Here is a 20122-nt window from a genome sequence, read left to right as displayed (position 1 = left end):
GAGGTTTTGTTTATCCTAAGATATGTTGTTGAGTTAAATATTACACTTTATTGTTTAATATTTTATAGTGTTTCCCCTAAATAACAACTATGCATATCGATCTGTGAAGAATCATCTATCATAATCAATGTTAGTGGACAAAAGCTCCAACCCAAGGTGATTAATAATCAATGTTATTTTAAAAGGATGGAGATTTACAAAGAAAAGGAAGTGAAAAGATAACACTACCACTATATTATCATCATAACACATTATCACATTTTATTAAAATTATATTTTTCACACTATTATTTATTAAAAATTTTCTATATAAATTATTTATGGAAAAACATTTTACATGTAAAATATTTTTTATTTATATTTTTTTTTAAAAAAACAAAGTTTTCAAATGGATTACGTAACAAAATATAAAATATAAGGATGGTACTAAAGTCTTTTTTTAAAAAAGAAATCAACAAAACTACACATGTCAATGACTCCAAGTTGATTTACTCATGAAACTCTTGCATCTTCATAAATAAAATAGCCCAATACTTCTTCTTTAAAAAATTTTCATAACAACTATTATATAAGTTTCTTCATTTTTTTTTAATTCTTTCAAGAGTACATAAATTTTCAAAATAACAACCTAAAAAATTAAAATTGACCCATTTTAAACTTAACACTCCATTTATCAAGAAGGATTAAGAGAATGATTGATATGTGTGCAAGGATTAGGGAAGAGACGATAAGAAAGTTTCCTTTAAAATTTTAAACTTAAACTCTAAAAAGAGAAAGAAAACCCCAATTCTTATAAATTCTAGGGTTTATGTAATTGCTGTGGGAATGTTATTTTGATGACTTGATAGTTTAGTGGTGCGTTAATGATGAGAATAACAACAAAAATTAAAGGAAAATGTTGGGCGAAAATCATAAATTTTTTGGTTCTTATGAACGGTCATAGTTGATGTTATTTGGGTTGAAAAATTATAAAATATGTTATAAAGGTGATTTGAATGTATATTTATGTGCATAATCATTTCAGAATTTAATTATGATGTGTGGAATCAATATTAATATGTTATGAAATGTTAGGTAAGTGAAAAAAGGTGTTGGAAATTGAGTATTTAAGTGTTACAAAGATGAATTGAAAGTGTAGTTGTGTGTAGAATCATGGTAAAGTTGAACTATGATGTATGAAACTATATTGGTGTGTTTTAAAAGTTAGAGTAAGTGAAGATAGTGCAGGAATTTGTGTTGATTACATGTTTAGATGGTGAATTAATTGGAAAATTGTGATTATTATTCTTGTGAATTGAGGTTTGATGTGTGAAATCGTTGGGGAAAAAATTATAAATTTATCATGATGGGTAAAACATAGTACATATGTTTTGGAAAAATTGTGAATACATATCCTTATGTAAGGGATGATTTAGCTTAAATGCACATAAAGTGTTTGATAAATGGTGTGAAAGAAAATAGGCTTAGAAAATGAAAGCTTGTTAATATTGGTGATAATTGTCAAAATATCATAAAAAGGACATAAAGTATTAACAACAAAATTTTCAATGATAGATTGAGAAGAAATGATATGAAATATTGAATTATGTAGTGCATAAATAATAAACAAAAGTGATAAGCATTAAATTGTATTACAAAAATGAATAATAATATGTTTGGAAGATTAATTGGATAACAAGAATGAATGATAAAATGGTAGATATTTAATTCAATTTGATATGTTAAGATTGAGTGGGTTAGGTATTAGAAATATGATTTGCTAAATATGACTGGAATTTTATATTTGTAAAAAATGATAGAATTGAAAAATTTGGGTTGATGATGTAATTATTGTGTAAATTGATAAAGTATAAGTTTAATTTAGCAAGATTAGGGTGAAACTAAAATTATTGTGTGATTGAAAAATTATGGCTATGAGTTTGAAAAATAAAGGAATGTGAAATCCTAAGTTTGTTGTGATTGAGATGTATATTGACAAAGGACTTGATTATTTGGTATTGATGTTATGTTGGAATTATTTTATGTATGATGTGATGATGATTTACTTGTTTGGGTTGCATATATGGTGTTTATAGTAGTTAATTTGAATATGTAAATGGTTGTTGATATGTATAGGAGAATTTGGTATGTCTAAATACCAAGTATAAGATAGTTAAAATCCAATGCCACCATGTGTATGATTAGATGTTGGACATTGAAATTCATACATTAAAAACAAAGTATTTTGAACATTGAAATTTTTTGATGAAAAATTAAGTTACTTGGACATTTAGGTTCGTTGATATAACGTTAAGATATTTTGACATTGACATAATTTATAAAAATTAGGATGAATTATGAAAATAAATAACAAAATGTTCAAACATTAAGTGTTATAGTAAAGACATGAGATGATGTAAATAAATATATATGCTTGAGCATTGGGTTGAAATTGTGGATATTTATTTGGAAATTTTAAGATTTTATCGATGCAAGTGGTGATTGGTATAATTATGTGTTGGATTGAAATTTGTTGTTAAATGATGTGAATCTAATTAAGCAAACATCATTTTTTATTTTCTGGTAGTTGTAGGAGAGCATCTAGAACCAGACTTGACTTATTAAAAATGTGATTAACAGAAGTTTAAGGTAAGGGTCACCCCCTTGCTTCTTTAATTTCTCTAAAATTTTTTTGTAATGCTAGAATGCAATATAAATTATATGTATTTTGTTCAACTATGTATCATGAGAGAATATTGCCTATAAGCAAGAGAAATATTGTATGTGAATATTGCCTACGGGAAGGAGAAATATTATTATTATGTGAATGTTGCCTATGGGTAGGAAAAAAATATTATTATGTGAATATTATCTATAGATAGAAGAAATATTATTAGTATGTGAATGTTGCCTATGAGTAGGAAAAATATTGTTATTTGAATATGTTTACTGGGCTAGAAACTAGTCTCTTTCCCTCTTTGTATGTGTGTGTGTGTGTGTGTGTAATTGTGAACGACCGTAACAACAATGATTAATATATCAATTTTAATTGAGCACAACGATGGATCCTGAAGGTAAATAAATTCAATCAGCTGTAATACTAAAGACTGATAAGTTAATTGATACTTAGCTGATCATGTTAATGTGGATAAGGTTATGGAATTGATACTTAGTTGATCGTGTTGACGGGACTAAGGTTATCGAATTGCTAGTTAGTCAATTGGATGGAAGGTGACTAAGGTTGTTGATATGATACTTAATTAACCAGGTACACAGTAACTAAGGTGAACGATATGTTCTTAGATAATCATTTGGACTGAAACAAAAATAACAACATTAATATGTATGCTAGTCATTGGTTAAGGATAAATGTAAAGGTTGAGGTGTAATTTACCTTGCAATTATGGAAGTAAATATAACGATACTATCTAAGTCAGTTGTTGGTTAAGGATAAATATAATGATTAAGATGTAATTTACCTTGTAATTATAATAATGTATATAAGGATATTATCTAAGTTAGTCATTGTTTAAGGATAAATGTAATGGTTGATGTGTAATTTACCTTGTGATTGTGAAAGTAAATATAATGATATTATGTTTTTATATGAGATCATCTAAGTAAGAGGTTATTAATATAGATAAGAAAAGACATGTGTTAATTCATTATTCATGGGAAGTGTATGTGAATGCTAGGTAATTCCATGAATGTTATGCGTATTGCAGGTTTATCTTGATCTCTTAGATGACACTGTCATTATACTGTTTTCGCTAGTTTTGAGTTGACATAAACCTTGGCTATAAGACGTCTTAAAAACTCCTTTTGTGTATGTGTATAAGTTTAATGTACCAACCCTTATAACCATTTTAGTATTCCTTAAGTAACTTATAATATGTAATTTGTCATATGTGAAACTAGAAAGAGCATGGTGGATTCATAATATAATTATTATGAAAAACATCATAAGATTATGACAAGCAATGAACAATTAAAGAAATGTTAAAATTGACTAGCGATATACTTGAAACCACATGTGTGATGATGATGTTGGAATTTTGTGATGTGTTTTACATAGGAAATAAAAGGAAAAAATTTGGGTAGAATATTTGTATAAGAAAAATTATGCTAAAATTTCATTAAATCAGAAAACTTTCCATTTGAAAAATAATAAGTCGATGTTAAAATGTAGGCCTTAAATATTTTTGAAAAAAGTTAAAAAAAACATAGTGTGAGTGGTAATAACATAAGTTATATAAAAGGAAATGAAAATTTGAATTATGGTGATGAACATACGAGAGATTGAACTAAAAAAATAAGTGCATAAAAAGCCTAAATGAAAAAAATATGTGTTAAGGGAAATTGGTTGCATGAATAAAATGAAAAAAATTTGAAAATGCTAAACATAAAATTATGTACTAAGAGAAAATAAATGCTTATTTGAACTGATTCATAGGTGGGAAAACCAGAATAATACATAATGCGTAAGAATAACATGAGTGTATTGTTAGAATAAAATGAATGTTGGGAACTAAAAAGGCATAAGAATATTTTTTTGACACAAAATGTACTGTGAAATGAAACAATGGTGCGAACGAGTGGTGATTGTTAAATAAAATATGTGAGATGTATATAATCGTACAAATTATAGGTGTCTAAGGAAATAGATTGTACTATGAATCAAAGGTGTTGTGAACAATAGTTGCTATAATGTGACTGTGATAGTGTAATGTGTATAAGGGTGAATAGAGAGTTCATCAAAAAATAATTAAAATGTATTAAATTGAAATCTAACATGGATTGATGAACTTACAAAAGTTAGTGAAATTGGTTTTGCTTGTATACTTGATAATCGTTAATAATCCCAATGACACAAATATTTATTATGAGTTTCATGATTTTATATGTTTTACAAGTATTTTCTAGTATGATGTTATCAAGCTACTTAGTTTTTCATATTGAAAAGGTTCCAGTATTGTCCAACATATGTTTTGTAAATAAATATCATGTATATAAATTGGAAAATATTGTATCCACACGAAAGTGTAAATAAAGACTATGTATCATTGTATTTATTAACAAAATTGTTAAATGATCAGTTTTAAGGTAGTTCTCATGGTTTATATATAAAAAATAATTACCTCTAAAATTCACTTAAACGACATTTGAAACGATAATAGATGCATTAAAAGTATGGGGCGTTATAGATTGCAGAAAAAGAACATTCACCAATAAAGAAAAATTAAAAGCTGAATTCCAAGATAACTTAATATTAAATGATGAAATAAAAAAATTAAAAAAATAATAAAATAAAGCACCTCGAGTCAACCCAAGTTAGCATGACAAACTTATAACCCTAGTCATGAGGCTTAGCCAAACTCATTAAAACAAATTAAAAAAATTAACGACGGCCAATTCTCAACAATCCAAATGTAAAAGGATGTCATAAACAAATCACTCAATAAAAAGAACCCCTACAAAAATGAAACACTTGCAAACTCAGGTCAAGCCACCTTACGAGCTGAATCATGCGAAATGGAATAACCTAGTAGAAGGAAAATAAAAATAAATATGACAAAGCTTAATTTTAAAAAGAATTTAATTTTAAAGGGCAAAACTGAAAAAATATATAAAAAAAGCGACAAAAAAAACTTGGGTTAATTGACCAAACTTATTGCCTAGATCTTGAGATCAGGATAACCTAATAAAAAGAAAATTATGAAGCTTATTTTTCAAAAAAAAAGGTCGAATGATAAATTTTTTAAAAAATAAGCGCAAACAAATGATGTCAATCTTTGTTAACTTTTTAAACCCGTGACCCGAATCATTATATTGGAAGCACCCCATCTAAAAACCACAAAACCCAATTTCTAACCAAACAAAAACCAATTCCTGAGCAATAAAATGTTGAAGAATAAAATTGAAAAAAAAATCAATTATAGAAAAGAATCTAAAATAGAAAAATAGCAATTAAAAAAATGATGATCAAATTTCAATTAAAAAAATAAATGAAAGGAAAAATTACAATTTTGAATTGAAGTGGAAAATTAAAAAAAAATCAAATTCACAAAAGGATCTAAAACAAAAAATAACAATAAAAAAATGAGGATCAAATTTGAAAAAAAATAATAAATTACAATTATAAATTCAATGATGAAATTGAAAACAAATAAAAAAAACCAAGAAAAAAATTAAAATTAATAAAAAAAATAAAGATCAAAATTAAAGTATTAGTATATGAGAGGACAACTCTAAAATCTTGAATGACCATTGTGAATTTCAAGGGGAGGAGAGATATAAGAGGAAAGAGAGGCAATTGGCGACACAACACCAGCACATAATTGACAACAAGTGTTGCCCCACGCAAAAGGAGACACCTTTGTACTTCCAATATCGTCATGCAAGCTGATGTTTGGATGTCATGAGACTCCATTCTTGCCTCCAGAAGATGGCAGGTACCTTCCACTCGCTGACGTGTGCATTGCACTCGCCAACCAACTTCCTCGAACATTTATCCTAGCCCCCATATTTATCAAACTTTCAATTTTGGTTTCTTAACACTTAATTGTTTTAAATTAGCTAATTTTATTTTATTTTGTAAAACCGAGTGTCAACTGAGCACCAAAAACTTCACTCAATATTGCAAGATCCCCGTATTAAAGCAACAAAAATAAACTACCAATTCAAATCACAAATAAAGTCAATTTGAAAGGATCAAATTATAAAAAAGAATCTGATGAACCGAAAAAAAAAAGAATTACCCTGAACATGCAATTCAATCCCTGATTTTGGTAAAAGAAGGTACTAAAAATTTCTTTAAACTTTAAATCACGTCCCTAAAACTCTAATTATTGTATATCAATTCATTTAAATCTTATTTCGCAAAACCGAGAACTAACCTAGCAAATGTAACATTTCCTCGACACCTAGAAATCTCCATAAACATGCATTGGAATAGATTATTAAGATCAATCACAAATAAAATAAATTTTTAAGGATAAAATTAGAAGATGAAGAAACTGAGAGAACAAAAACGTAAAAATTTCCAGGAACCAAAAAGAGAAGAAAAATCAATGTATGAATCCACGGTGATTCTTCTCTAAGTGTACAATGAAACACCAAGGGGTATTAGTTTTTTATTTCTAACATATAACCCATCGAATTGAATTCTTTAAGCTCTATTTACTATAAATAACCGATACAAAATTTCTAGAGATTTTTATAACATCTCATTAAATTATTTATTTAACACGTAAATATTTGCATTATAGATTTAAGTAGGCTTACCTTTCCGCGTGTTAACCATAGTTATTAAACTTAGATTGGTCCAATGAGTTGTCCAGGACCTAGTGGTTGTACCTGCCCGGGTGAGATAAAAGATCGGGATGGGTAAAAACCCGGCAAAACCTAGTTGAAACTTTTTTTTTTACAAATATGTTTTTTCTCCTAGTTAGAAACCTTATATATATATATATATATATATATATATATATATATATATATATATATATATATATATATATATTTTAGTTGGTTATTAACCCTTTTCAAAGTTTTCTAAATAAATATTAGAAGAATGTTTTATTTTTTTAATGTGGGATTTGAAGCCCTTTAATTTATATATTTTTTATTCATAAGAAAAAAATTATTTTTTTAATATGAAATTTGAAGTCTTTTAGTATATATACTCTATATTTACAAGAAAAAAAAATTATATTTTTTCAATATGGAATAAAAAATCTTTTTGATTTCAATACTTCAATTTAAAATGTTTAACTTAAAAGGATAATATACTAACATAATATCTTTTCAATATACAATAAAATACCTTTTGAAATAATTTTTTAAACTTCATTATTTATAACATGTATAGTTTATTTTCAAATGGATTGTTTCTTATTTTTTTATATCAAATATTAAAACTTTTAGTATTTTTTTTAATTTTTTCGAGTTAATTCAAGTTAATTCAAGTTAACACATCTAACCCGAACCCAACTTCTTAAACAGGTCAATCCCCAAATGGGGTCTGAAAAATATGTTGTTAGCTGGTAAACTAAGTTTTTAACTTTATTATTTATAACATAGATAGTTTATATTTTTATAAATTATTTTTTATATTTTATATAAAATATTAAAATTTTAAATATTTATTTTTAATTTTTTCAAATTAATTTAAGTTAATCCCGGTCATTTCATCTAATCCAAAACACAAGCTTCTTAAACAGAGTTCTGAGAACCATGTTCTTAACTGCTAAACTAAATTCTTAATCTACGATAATTATTAATTTATGATACATATGAAAAAAGAATAAAAAAAGAAGAATACCCTTATCTGTTGAATGCAGTAGCAGGTCTTAACAAACTGATCTCAGTTTCCCGCCAACTGCCAGACCGAGATATCCGGTAGTAGAACACGTGTCAATCATCCTCAAACTATTTTCCTACAGCCTCTGGCGTTTTGACAGCTCAGCACTCGCATTTTAACAGCCACCTTACCTGGCAACTCCTTCGAGATGCCTACTCGGCATTGCCTAAATAATTTCTAATTTTGCTGTATAAATTAAAGGCTTGGGTAGTCTGTCTCTTTTGACCACAAATTCGGGTCAAAATTTATTATTATTTATGTTTTTTTGGTCATCCTTTCAAGCTATTTATTTAATTAATTAACCAGAGGAAGCTGGCCGGAAGTGAAATCTTCAAAAAAAAACCAAAATGAGCCCAACAAATCATCAAGCGAAGACCAGCAATATGTACCCTCCACCACCCTTGAAAGTCAACAAGGACTCTCACATGATCAAGAAATCTTCGCCGCCGTCTTCTTCGTCGTCGTCATCTTCATCCTCCGCATCTTCTTCGCTCGGCATTGTAGGTCCTGTCAAACCCCCACAACGCCATCCAGTGATCATTTATACTCACTCGCCCAAAATCATCCACACAAATCCTAAAGATTTTATGGCACTGGTGCAGAAACTAACGGGTTTGTCGCGATCCGAGGAGGATCCCACCCCTCAAGTAAAGCGAGAAAATGGTGGTCGTAGGGAGGAAAACAAGAGGAAGGTGAAGATCAATGATGGTAATGAAGGAGGCTTAGGGGGTGGACAAGTTCAATATTCTTGTTTTATGCAACCTCTTTTCCAGCCACCAAATCTTAATTACATTCCAGTTTTTGCACCCAATTCAGCTGGATTTCTATGCGCAAACCAGACATTTTATAACTACACCGATCCTTTGTATTTCCCTTCTCCAAATAGGAGGAATTCCATCTCCACAAAGTCCACCTTGGAGGTGAAGAACGAGTTCTGCGGGTATTAATTTTTTATTTTTTTTCGTTTCTTCTGATTTTGGTGAAGAATGGTGTTTCCTTGCTTTGTTCCTTAATTAGATGAGATTTGTTATTGTTGATGATATTTAATCGGTTACTTTACTTGCATCAATAAGGAAAAGAGCTGTTTACAAGGTAATCAAACTCTATTTATTTGTGTTCATATATCCATGCAAAAGCGTGAAGAAAATGATATCTCCATATTTGGAAAAAAACAAAAAACAGGTTAAGGACCGCTAAGATAATGATATGTTGATGATGACAGCTCAATTAGGATAAGCAACTGGGATTCCATAAATTTTAGAGCATGCCATTTCAAATTACAGTTGCAGAACAGCTGTTTTGTTCCTGTTTCAAATTCAGATTTTGAAGCTAGATGTTCTGTTCTGTTCCTGTTTCAAATTCAGATTTTAAGTTTGGAGATTACTTTTCAAAATATATTTTTTTTAAATTCATTTTTAATGTTTACATATCAAAACAATCTAAAATCTTAAAACAAATAAATTTTAAAAATTTTAAAATAATTTTTTAATAAAAAACAAACACTGATATTTTCTTTCAGAGTTCTAGTTTGCTAAGCTAAGCTTAAAGTGTCCCTTTACACCAACCCAACCCAATTTTGAAATCTTACTTTACAACCAAATGGATCATTGAGAACACTTACACAGTTACTGCATTCCCAAAGAGCCTCATTAGGCTATTCTCTTGGAACCCTAATGGAGGGAAATTGTTTGTTAATACTTTTAAAGTATCAAGAATTCCCTTTATTAAATATTTTGCTAATAACCCAATTCCAGGTATAGTTCAGTGTTTTAAAACCCGGACCGGCTCGGCAGGTTGACCCGGGACTCGGCCAGAAGAGAAATTTCACGGAAGAGAAATTTCTTTTTTTTTCCTGATTACGATTGCTCTTCCTTGGTTGAGATTTACACTCGTACAGATGGTTCTGTAGAAACATAACTGTATATGTACATATATATACTGGTACATGTATAAAGACGACACATTTACTTCTTCTTCTTGTCCTCCTTTTCTCTTTCAAGAACTACAGGAGCCGCCGGTATGCTGAACCACCACTCTCTTAGTCTCCTTGCCCATCTTTCTGTGCTTGCTGTCCTTGGAGGAGAATATCTTGTAAATGTCTCTAAGAAGGTCAACAGAATAATGTACTTGCTAGGCATGAAAGCCAGGATCAAAGCAACGCCCAGGAGAGTGAACGCAAACTTCTCGCTTGCCTGTTAATTACGTGAACACCCAAAAGCAGCATGCACTTCAGTGATTTTAAGTCTAATTTGGATAGAACATGAAGAAATGAAGGGTAATTTGTACTCCTGATTCACTTGTGTGTGATTTATGATATACAAAGAGGATAAAAATTAGAAAAGCGAAGACATGCTATCCTGCTAGGAGAATGACAAACCTGTGGGAAAATGGACAACAGCAGGCCACGAAACTTGAGGAGGACGATGTTTCCATCTTGAATGAACTGTTCAGCTTGAGAAATAGCATCCTGGACAGCTAAAAGCTGCTCCACAGTGTTCATTGGTGGAGGTGCTGTTACCTTGATCTCATCAACAGGCCTTCCTTGGTTACAAAATCGTGTGAGCACCATAAAGATAGCAAGAAAGATGATCATCAATCCAAACGTATAGCCCAGCCATCCCCTAAAATGCAGTTCCAGTAAGTCCTTGTTAAACAAAAAAACTATCTTTCTAATACAGTACAGAAATCTACCTAAAGATGAGAGGGTTTTTTTTTGTTTGAGATTGAAGAGAGAATGTGCTCTCTTATAAGGTTATACAGACTAGCACATACTCGCCATATATAGTACATTGATACTACAAGATATACAGTCATATGCACAAAGTTCAGGTAAACTAAACTTGTTTGGGGGACCAGACTGATTGACTGACTTCAGTATCCTAAAATAGGTAATAAGTCATCCAAGTATCCTCTTTTACAGCTAACTGAGAGGATTCAAAACAATATAAAAGAAGGGTTATACCATGCATACAATCATCCCAATCTAATAGAACCATTTTTTGTTGGAAAAGGTTACTCAAACATAAAAAGCAAATGAAACAACCATAATTGGGTTTGAAGTACAAAGGGGAGACAAACATGGGACTGGCTAGATTACTTGATTCTAGGTAATCCTGCAAGGAATTCAACCACATACAGCATCTTGCACTGATACCTTTGATCATCTAAAGAGAGCTTTTCCTGAGAAATTAATATCTCAAATGCACCCTTCATAACAGCTACATGCAACCTGCGGTTTCCATTCATGTTTAATCCTTTAGCCATTTACATAAACTACCACAACAGTGTTGACAAACAAAACTCCACTATTATTAGGATAACTTAATGATTTGTGTCATTATAGCATCTAAATAATGACACATTTTTACTAAAGTTCAACAGTAATCAATAATGTAACAAGCGTCTTACCTCCAAATGACATAAGTAAGAACCAAACAGAACACCAAAGACTTAATGGGGTCATCCCAGTGTATCAAGGAAATAAGCCACCTCCCAACTTCCATAACAGGGAGAAGTAACTCCTGCAAACACCAGATGTTTGTTTACAAGGAATACAAGAAGGATTATTGAAGGTACAACCTGAAAGAGATTAAGAAAATGGCCAGTTGTCACACTATAAAACTCACTATCTTATAAGGAACTCTATTTCAAATAATGTGAACAGCATAAATAATCCAGACACAAAAATGACATTGCTAATTCGACTAAGACAGACAGTGATCATTTAAAATTCTTAGCCTTGTCAGCAAACAGATACTCTCCATTTCCAGTCATTCTAATGTTTTATTGATGGAAAAGAAAAAAGGCAGATAGAAACTAGAGGACAAAGTGTGCTTGGTAAAACTGAAACTCATAGTGACATATTAGTATCACCTTCATCACTGCCAAATTGGTGTCAATGCCATCTACTTTTACTCCATCAACTGTTTCTTGTGCCAGCACTGCTTTTTTGAAGCTGCTTTGCGATTCCTTAACCACCTTCTCCAATGAACTCATCTCTCCCACAGATGTCTCACCAACAACAAGCCCAGCCTCATTCAGATCAGTTGAACTTGTTCCTAGCATGAACCCTAAATTGGAAACCATGGCCCTTGCAGAGATTGAATGCATCCCCCCTCCAGTCTTGTCACTGTTAGTTCGATCTAATTTTCTTAAGGATGATATGTTTGCCAGGGTTTCCAGTATCAAATCGCCACCAGGAAGTTGATCACAAAGATTAAACATGAGAAGCGTTTCACAGTGAACAGAATTTACAGAAATAATTTCTTGAATTGCTTGAAGTCGCAGAATTCCAAGTACAGCTAATGAAAGTGCTTCATCCCTTTCAACTCCAGAGATCTTGAACTTTTTTATAAATCTGTGAACAAATAAAATTTCCCGGATAACTGCCAACCAGTAATCACGACGAGTATGGCCTTTAAGCTCTGGAAACTCTATCACGGCTGGCTCTGATCTGCAAGAGAAATGCTAAGAGGTTAATGCTGATAAAGTTCTCAAAGCAGCTAATGTGACAGTGCCCAGATTCTAGCATATATAACTCTGAAACATATATTTGATCAATGGAAAGGAAAACAAATACAAATCATGCCTTACAAGGAAATAGATTTATACAAGACTGCCTTGTCAAAAAGCCGAGTACCCCATGGTCCAGTCAACTCAGGATTAACAATCTGTTTTAGGTCATCTGCCAAATCATATGTTTTCGGCTTGTCATAGGATACAACACGGAGAGCTTCATAGTACAGCGCGTGATCTGTGAGAGTTACCCGACCTGATGCACATGATAGTTAATAGCAGAAATTAGAAAAATATTGCACAGCATATAGTGATCAGAAGTGAAGGGAAATTTCACCATCTGTATATATCGAAACCTCTTTAGAATGTATGTATGCACTTCCTTTTCCTTTTCCCGAGAGAAGGGAACAAATAAGATGAATTTACCAAAATACTTATCCAATGAATCTACCTGGCCATGTCGATATTCCAACATGTTCAAGAACTGGTTGGGTCGTCACTGTTCCATCTACTTCCAGAATCTTCTCCCTTCTTGACAATCGCACTGTAGAAAGGAGTGATGAATCTGATTGGGTCTTCATCTTTTTTATTGCCCTGTACAGAAGATGAACCCAAAATATAAACACTGGATGTATCTGCCTACACAGCATAACATATAGATGTAAAAACCTATAGTTCTGCTGAATATAAACTGCCACAGTAAGTTGCCTAATCTTCATACAACATATTATATCATTTACAATCAGGTATGTTTTAAAGAGAACATAATGCGGGTTGTCAAAATGAAAGCAAAACCCAAACTGTACAGCAATTTCTCAATAAAGCATCATCCTAGGTCACAAGTTTCAGTAAGCTTTCATGGTGACAACTATCATGTTCCAAGCTGATATAGCCTAGAGATTGATAGGGTTAGGAGGGAAAAAAAGAAACAAAGGAAAAGAAAGAAAAACCAGTGACTCGAAGCAAGTCTGACACTCTAATAAAAGCTTGATCTAAATGCACCCAATAAGAATATTTGCTAGCCAATCTAGCTTTGTGTTTCACCTTGTGGAAATGGATATGTGTGACCTTCCCTAATTTTTATAGATAGGATTGTGAGTTAGATTGTGTGCTTTCTTGATAGTCGACATTGTCGCTTTGTGATGTATTTTGATGAATTGTCTCTTCCTGTGAGTGCGCGCGCGCGCGCGCGGGTTTATAGAAGAAGTGGAGCACTTAAGTAGAAATGTACAATAGGAAAATGCGGAAATATGGAGCAGCACTCAAAGGTTTGGCTTAGCAAAATGACTTAAGAATATAACAAATAATAAGCACATGAAAAAACTAAGTTCCAGGGGAGAAAACATACATAAAATAGTATGAAAGCAGAAAAAAAAGAGCATATCTAGGCAAGCCTAAACAGTACAGATCTTAATAAAAATAGAAAGAAAAAAGTGTTGCAGCGTTTGCTGGTTGGGCAACTAGGCCCTAAAATGAAAGTGAATCATACTGCATGACAAACTAAAAGCAATCAAAGGATCTTGTTGGAAGCGGTGTACTGCACATCCCATCAGGTAAGTAACAGAAGAGTTGTTACCTTTCTAGTCCACTAAGGTACTTTTCATAGATGGAGAGTTGAAGCCGACCATCAGTTCCCACAGTAAGCACTTCAAAAAGATTTTCACTGATAATCACATTGGCAATGATTGGGACTGCTGGAGCTATTCGAGAGAAGGCCTCTAGACCAACAGTGAAGTCCTCATCTACCTAAAAGGAAAAGACATCCATAGATGCCCATATCAACAGTAAGGCGCATATAATTACTAAGGGCACCGTAATTTCATAACTTTTCTACATAAAATTGTTCTGTATTAGCCAGAAAATTAAGGACAGTAACAAATGCATATATTAGCCAAACACCCATAGACAAACACAGACCTACATGCATATGCATGAGCTGAGAGAGAGGGGAGAGTGAGAAAGAAAACACGATTATTTACATAATTATGAAAGTAACCTTCCAAATAGTTTGGAATACTACATATGACAGTTCTGAAAGAAATCAATAAGTAAGAAGACTTGCCAATACTAATCAATGGGCTCAATAATGTGGGACTCTAGAAGAACTTCTAATTTAAGATGATTTAGTAGTTTATGTAGCATATTGTCTGCCTTCAATAACAGTGTCACACCCACACACACAAAGACTAAGATTATGGGCCACCACTCTACGATTTTATTGTCATGGCTATATTCAAGTGTATGTTTGAACTTCAGCATTAGATTCCTCTAATCCTTCTACAAAATCTGTGCATGAAGGTTGCAAGTGTGAATCTTCATGGCACACTTGCAAGAAACAGCTTCATTATTAAAAAAAAAAAGTTTGCTGTTCTTGTGGACAACAAGATACATGCTTAAAATGAATAAGGTCAGTGTAATTAAGTATAAAATCATACATTGAGCAATGGTTGGCTAGCAACTGCTGGAGTCTCCCAAGCTAGCATCATGTCATATGTTAACCGCCGGAACTTTTTATCAGCTAGATGACCGGTTACTTGAGTAGATAAAGCCAGTGCTCTGAAGCAACAGTATTCCAAGAAGTTCCTCGCATAACAGGAATGATGTTTTAATGAATCAGAAGCCTCTGCATTGAAGCTTTCTTGAAGTTCACTTGCAGAAACGCCAAGGATTCTGCATCATATTATTGCCCTTGTCCATAAGGAGATGAAAATTGGAGTAGAAAGTAATTGCATATACTCTGAGTTAGTGATCGACTAAGTGACAAGGGAACACTAGCCTACAAGATAGTCCATACAGAAAGTTCTAATATCAACTGAATCATAATTTGCACAGAAATTACAGCAAGTGGAAAAAAGAAGCATGGAACACAAAAAGAGCAGCGCAACGTACTTTGAGCATCGACGAACAACCAGATTAGCAAGTGGGGAGAGCTCAGCTATCCAATTCCTGCCAGCTGATGGAGATCTTTCCATCTCCTCGAGTTCTTCATTAAAAGAACTTCTCTTGCCAAGTAGCCATTTAAATGATCCTTCTCTTACTAAACCCTCAAGCATACTTCTCGTTTTGCTTACAGTAGGTGTAGCCATCTCCAATTTTCACCTCACTATATGATCAAAGTGAAAACTTAGCCAGTGTCCAGTTGCCCATCAAAATCAATTCATCCAATTCAGCACATATACCTATTGAAGACAAAAAGCCTCGGCAAAACTACGTCATACTTATTCAACTCTATCCAAATCCAGTTTCCAAAACACAAATTCACCAGCTGCGCAATTCTAGTCTGAAAACCTTGTTAAAAACCCAACACAGACTATTATCTCCAAAACCCAGATACTAAATTCACCAACAACCGAAACCAAAAATCCTTCTTCAAATAATCAGCAGACAACAGAATATACTAAGAACTAAACTCAAAATCTCATCTTAACAAGAGATTCTATCAATTCTCACAACACCTGTACTAAGAAGGAACTACCACAATCTTTATCTCAATAAAATGAAGTACAACAATACAACAGGAAAAAGTGTACCTTGAAAAATAAAATTCTCTGAATATCGGCAAGAGTTCCCGAACCCCACCTCAGATTAAGCTCAAAGAACCATTCTACGAACCCATTGAGCCAAAAAATGCAAACTTTTCCCAGAATTAAATTCAACAAAAAAGAAAAGCAAAGAAGATAAGCACCTCCTAGTTCTACACAAAGAGGTTTATTGCTAGAGATGATTCTATCTTAATATCAAAAAAAAAAAAAGCCAAAAAGGACAAAATGCTATTTAAATGAGAGTGGGATCTGTGATGAGAGGAGCCGCGATCAAGACACTCAGTTGTTGAGTTCACTTCACCAAACCATGCTTCGTAAGATAGATTGGATACTTAAGAATTAAGATACGTTTCTTAAATAAGATACTTAACACAATAGTATATATTTCATGTATTCAGTCTCTGGTGCAGTGTTGCTATTGCTTATGTTTAAGGTGCAGGGAACTTTTACAATTGATCTCCAATCAAATCTCAAGAGTTCACATATATGATTTGCTAGTGTATATAATAAAGAATTCTCTTTTTATTTTATTAACATGGGTGTCTGGGCTAACTTGTATATACCTCGATTAATCACACAGGTCTTGAAGTTAACGACCATGTAAGCTTTCAATGATCATCATATTACCAACCACAGGACTCAAACATGAAACCACATGAAAAGCAAATTTCTTAGTTTTACTCTTACCATTAGACCACCTACTAAATGGTTATTCTTGTTTTTTTTAATATATATACAAAGAGGTAAAACTGTGAATATATATTATTTAAATGAGTATGATATTTTATGATTCGTATGGATTTAAGTTTGAATAATGAGTTTGGTTTTCGGATAAATAATGAATTACAATTACAATTATAATTAAAAAAAGATCTAATTCCCTCTTGATTTTCTTGGATTCACACATTAACCTCCTTTATTTTATTCTTTTAATTTTTTTTTAATTTAAGTTTTTGACATTGTGTTTATTGAAGATTAATCTTTATTATTTGTTTCAATTTTGATTTGCATAGAACTATTATGGTCTTAAAAAAGGTCTGGGGTTTGGATAAGTGCTTGATTTTACAGGAATTTATTTGATTTTGTTGTTTGCACGGGATTAAAAGTTAGGAGACCAAAATTAAAGAAGAAAAATGACAACTTGTTATTAAAATAAATTTAGTCCCTCTGTTTTTTTTGGCTAATTTTTTTTCTAAGTTATTTTTTGTCCTTTTAGTTTAGAGAATAAACACTTTTGGTCCCTAGTTTTTTTTTTTTTTGGGAGGGGGATCCTTGAAAAATATATATGAGAGAGAGAGAGAGAGAGAGAGAGAGAGAGAGAGAGAGAGAGAGAGAGAGAGAGAGAGAGAGAGAGAGAGAGAGAGAGAGAGAGAGAGAGAGAGAGAGAGAGGTCACACAATACGTAAATGAAAATTTCAGGAAAAAAAAATTTATACAGGTTCCACTGAAATTTCTACCAAAATTTTAGCGAAGTCTCCTTTATACCAGGAGGTCGTAAGTTATAATTTCAGGAAAAAAAATCTATACAGGTTCCACTGAAAATTCTACCAAAATTTCAGCGAAGTCTCCTTTATACTAGGAGGTCGCAAGTTATCGATAAAATCATATTACACTTTTAATTTCATTTCACAACTTGATCCAATCATCCTGAATCTTAACCCAATTCATCCTTATCAACACAACGCATCTTATTCAATAACATCATACAATTCAAGTTCATAAAATAATAATGCATAATTCAATTGTTACATAATATCATCACATAAACTATATCTTGCATAATAACATCATATAATGTAATTCAAGTGAAGGATTCGATTTTGACTATAAACATGCATAGTTAAACAAGTACTTAGAATTACATACATTATATTAAAGTCATACATCCAAATTTACAGGTTAATATTACATTCAAGCTTTAGGAGATAAGTCTTTTAATTTACAAAATAATTACATGTCCAAATACAAAAGGTGACTAAACTAATATTACTCCTAACATGACCTCGATGGTCCTAAAAACAAAAATTAACATGTACATTTAAATAAAACAAAACAGTAACAAATAATAACAACATGTAATAATTTTCATGGCATTTCTTTGATACATAAAATTAGACATAGATCACTTTTACAATATATATATTTTTTATCTATATTATCAATATCTGTCTAATATCCTAACCTATTTGCCAAGAATACTTTCATCTTGGAAATCTCAACTCAACTCAACTCAATCGTTTTGAACACCATCTCCTCATAAATCAATTCTCACTTGATACCAAGATATTCCTCTCTTGGTATCATTAGTTTATCAGATTTTTTTGAAATAACTAATTAATACATTTTCTTCCATTCTCTATAAGGTAATTGTCGATATAATAAATCTCATTAATATCATTAGTATCTCAATACTAGGTTAGACTAATCAATTTCATTAAGTGTTAATATCAATACAACCAATTGATATCATTAACTATTCCTACCTGGAATAGTTAATCAATTCTTATCCACATATGCTTTACCATCAAAATTATTGATGTCAAGAACCCTTGACATCATTAGTCTCCTTACCCAGAGTAGTTAATCACACTAGAAATGGTTATACCAATGCAATTTATTGATATCATTAACTATTCTCAACTCGGAATAGTTAATTAACTTATTTTTTTCCTTTAACCGGAGCAACCATGCCGATGTTAGAAATCTTTATTAGCATCATTAGTCATCCAATTATCCGGGATCGACTAATCAATTTAAAGGACCTTGGCACCAATAAAACCTCATTGATACCATTAGCTATCCAAATCGGATAGCTAATCAATGTCACCTGAGATGTCGATACCAATAGAATCTTATTGATATCATTAGCTATCCAAACCCAGATAATTAATCAATGTCATCTCAACCTACCATTTGTATCGATCCCCTTTTATTTTTTTCTTATTAACATCATATACATAAACTATCAAGCTCAAAGCACTAACATGTCAAACAATTTAAAAAAGTAGAAAATATAAAGCATAGGTGTTGGGCACTTACCTGCTGTAAAAGCTTGAATGGTAGTCCCAGGCTACTATCTAGGTCTTGTGGCTTCCCTTACATCAACAAGTATACCATGTCATTACTCATGAGTGTTTATTCCTTCTAAATCCAAAATCTATACAAATTTCTCTTTAATCATCTCATTCATTATTACCCACTTTTCTTAAATTTACATCCCATGTTCTCATTAAATCATTTTCTTTAGTTTCTTAAATAAAAATGCAAACCGACATCACAATAGGCGTAATTCCTTTTTCAAACACTGTTTTGTGTTTGATCTATAACTAACATCATATAATTCAGTTTAAGGTGTGACTTATTCCCTCTAAAATCTAAGACACAAGGCTATAAGATTACTGAAAGGAGAAAAACTCAGTTCGGCTCCTACAGCCCTCAAAACTACCTGTTATTGAGAAGATGACCAACTGTCTAGTAGGATCTGTCTCGACCCTCTTCGGTTATTAGCCTATAGCTGGAGTTATCAAACTTAAAATTAAGTAATGTCAACTTTCTTGGATATCTAACATCTAAGGCTACAATTTCTATAAGAGACCTAGTCTAAATTCTCTTATTTTCATGCTCGAATTCCCTTTGGAAGATCAAGAGACAAAACTGTTCAGTTTCATCAGTAAATTCTGTAACATTCACACATTACCAATTTAACTTATCCTCATTCAAAATC

The 20122-nt window shown here is 31.7% G+C and overlaps 2 protein-coding genes across 7 annotated transcripts; one reads left to right on the top strand and one right to left on the bottom strand.

Annotated features, from left to right (window-relative positions):
* Positions 1–8655: 8655 nt before the first annotated feature.
* Positions 8656–9395, top strand: LOC133677906 (VQ motif-containing protein 20). The gene has a single exon (XM_062100041.1). It carries the CDS (start codon positions 8689–8691, stop codon positions 9286–9288), a length of 600 nt encoding a protein of 199 aa, XP_061956025.1. The 5' UTR covers positions 8656–8688; the 3' UTR covers positions 9289–9395.
* Positions 9396–10163: 768 nt separating this feature from the next.
* LOC133678981 (uncharacterized) lies at positions 10164–16835 on the bottom strand. Of its 6 annotated transcripts, XM_062101528.1 has the most exons (12): positions 16387–16835; positions 16036–16144; positions 15746–15959; positions 15292–15526; positions 14433–14602; positions 13308–13450; positions 12935–13112; positions 12215–12794; positions 11750–11862; positions 11439–11570; positions 10719–10962; positions 10164–10533 (listed from the first exon to the last, which is right to left on the bottom strand). In XM_062101528.1, the coding sequence occupies exons 3-12, from the start codon at positions 15940–15942 to the stop codon at positions 10306–10308; spliced, it is 2220 nt and encodes a 739-aa protein (XP_061957512.1). In that variant the 5' UTR covers positions 15943–15959; positions 16036–16144; positions 16387–16835; the 3' UTR covers positions 10164–10305. The 6 variants fall into 6 exon arrangements, with proteins under 6 accessions (XP_061957512.1, XP_061957511.1, XP_061957510.1 ...); XM_062101527.1 differs by having other exon boundaries at positions 16036–16835; XM_062101526.1 differs by lacking the exon at positions 16036–16144.
* Between the last annotated feature and the right edge of the window lie 3287 nt (positions 16836–20122).

Source organism: Populus nigra, chromosome 18, assembly GCF_951802175.1.
Source record: "Populus nigra chromosome 18, ddPopNigr1.1, whole genome shotgun sequence".
NCBI classification, from domain to species: domain Eukaryota; kingdom Viridiplantae; phylum Streptophyta; class Magnoliopsida; order Malpighiales; family Salicaceae; genus Populus; species Populus nigra.
This window is presented reverse-complemented; position numbering and strand designations above follow the sequence as displayed.

Excerpts from the sequence above, each read along its gene's own strand:
- LOC133677906 (XM_062100041.1), top strand. The coding sequence starts at position 8,689 with ATGAGCCCAACAAATCATCAAGCGAAGACCAGCAATATGTACCCTCCA.
- LOC133678981 (XM_062101525.1), bottom strand. The coding sequence starts at position 15,942 with ATGGCTACACCTACTGTAAGCAAAACGAGAAGTATGCTTGAGGGTTTA. Across the intron at positions 13,451-14,432 it reads TACCTTAGTGGACTAGAAAG|GGCAATAAAAAAGATGAAGA; the intron begins GTAACAACTCTT and ends TCTTCTGTACAG. Across the intron at positions 11,571-11,749 it reads CTTACTTATGTCATTTGGAG|GTTGCATGTAGCTGTTATGA; the intron begins GTAAGACGCTTG and ends TGGAAACCGCAG.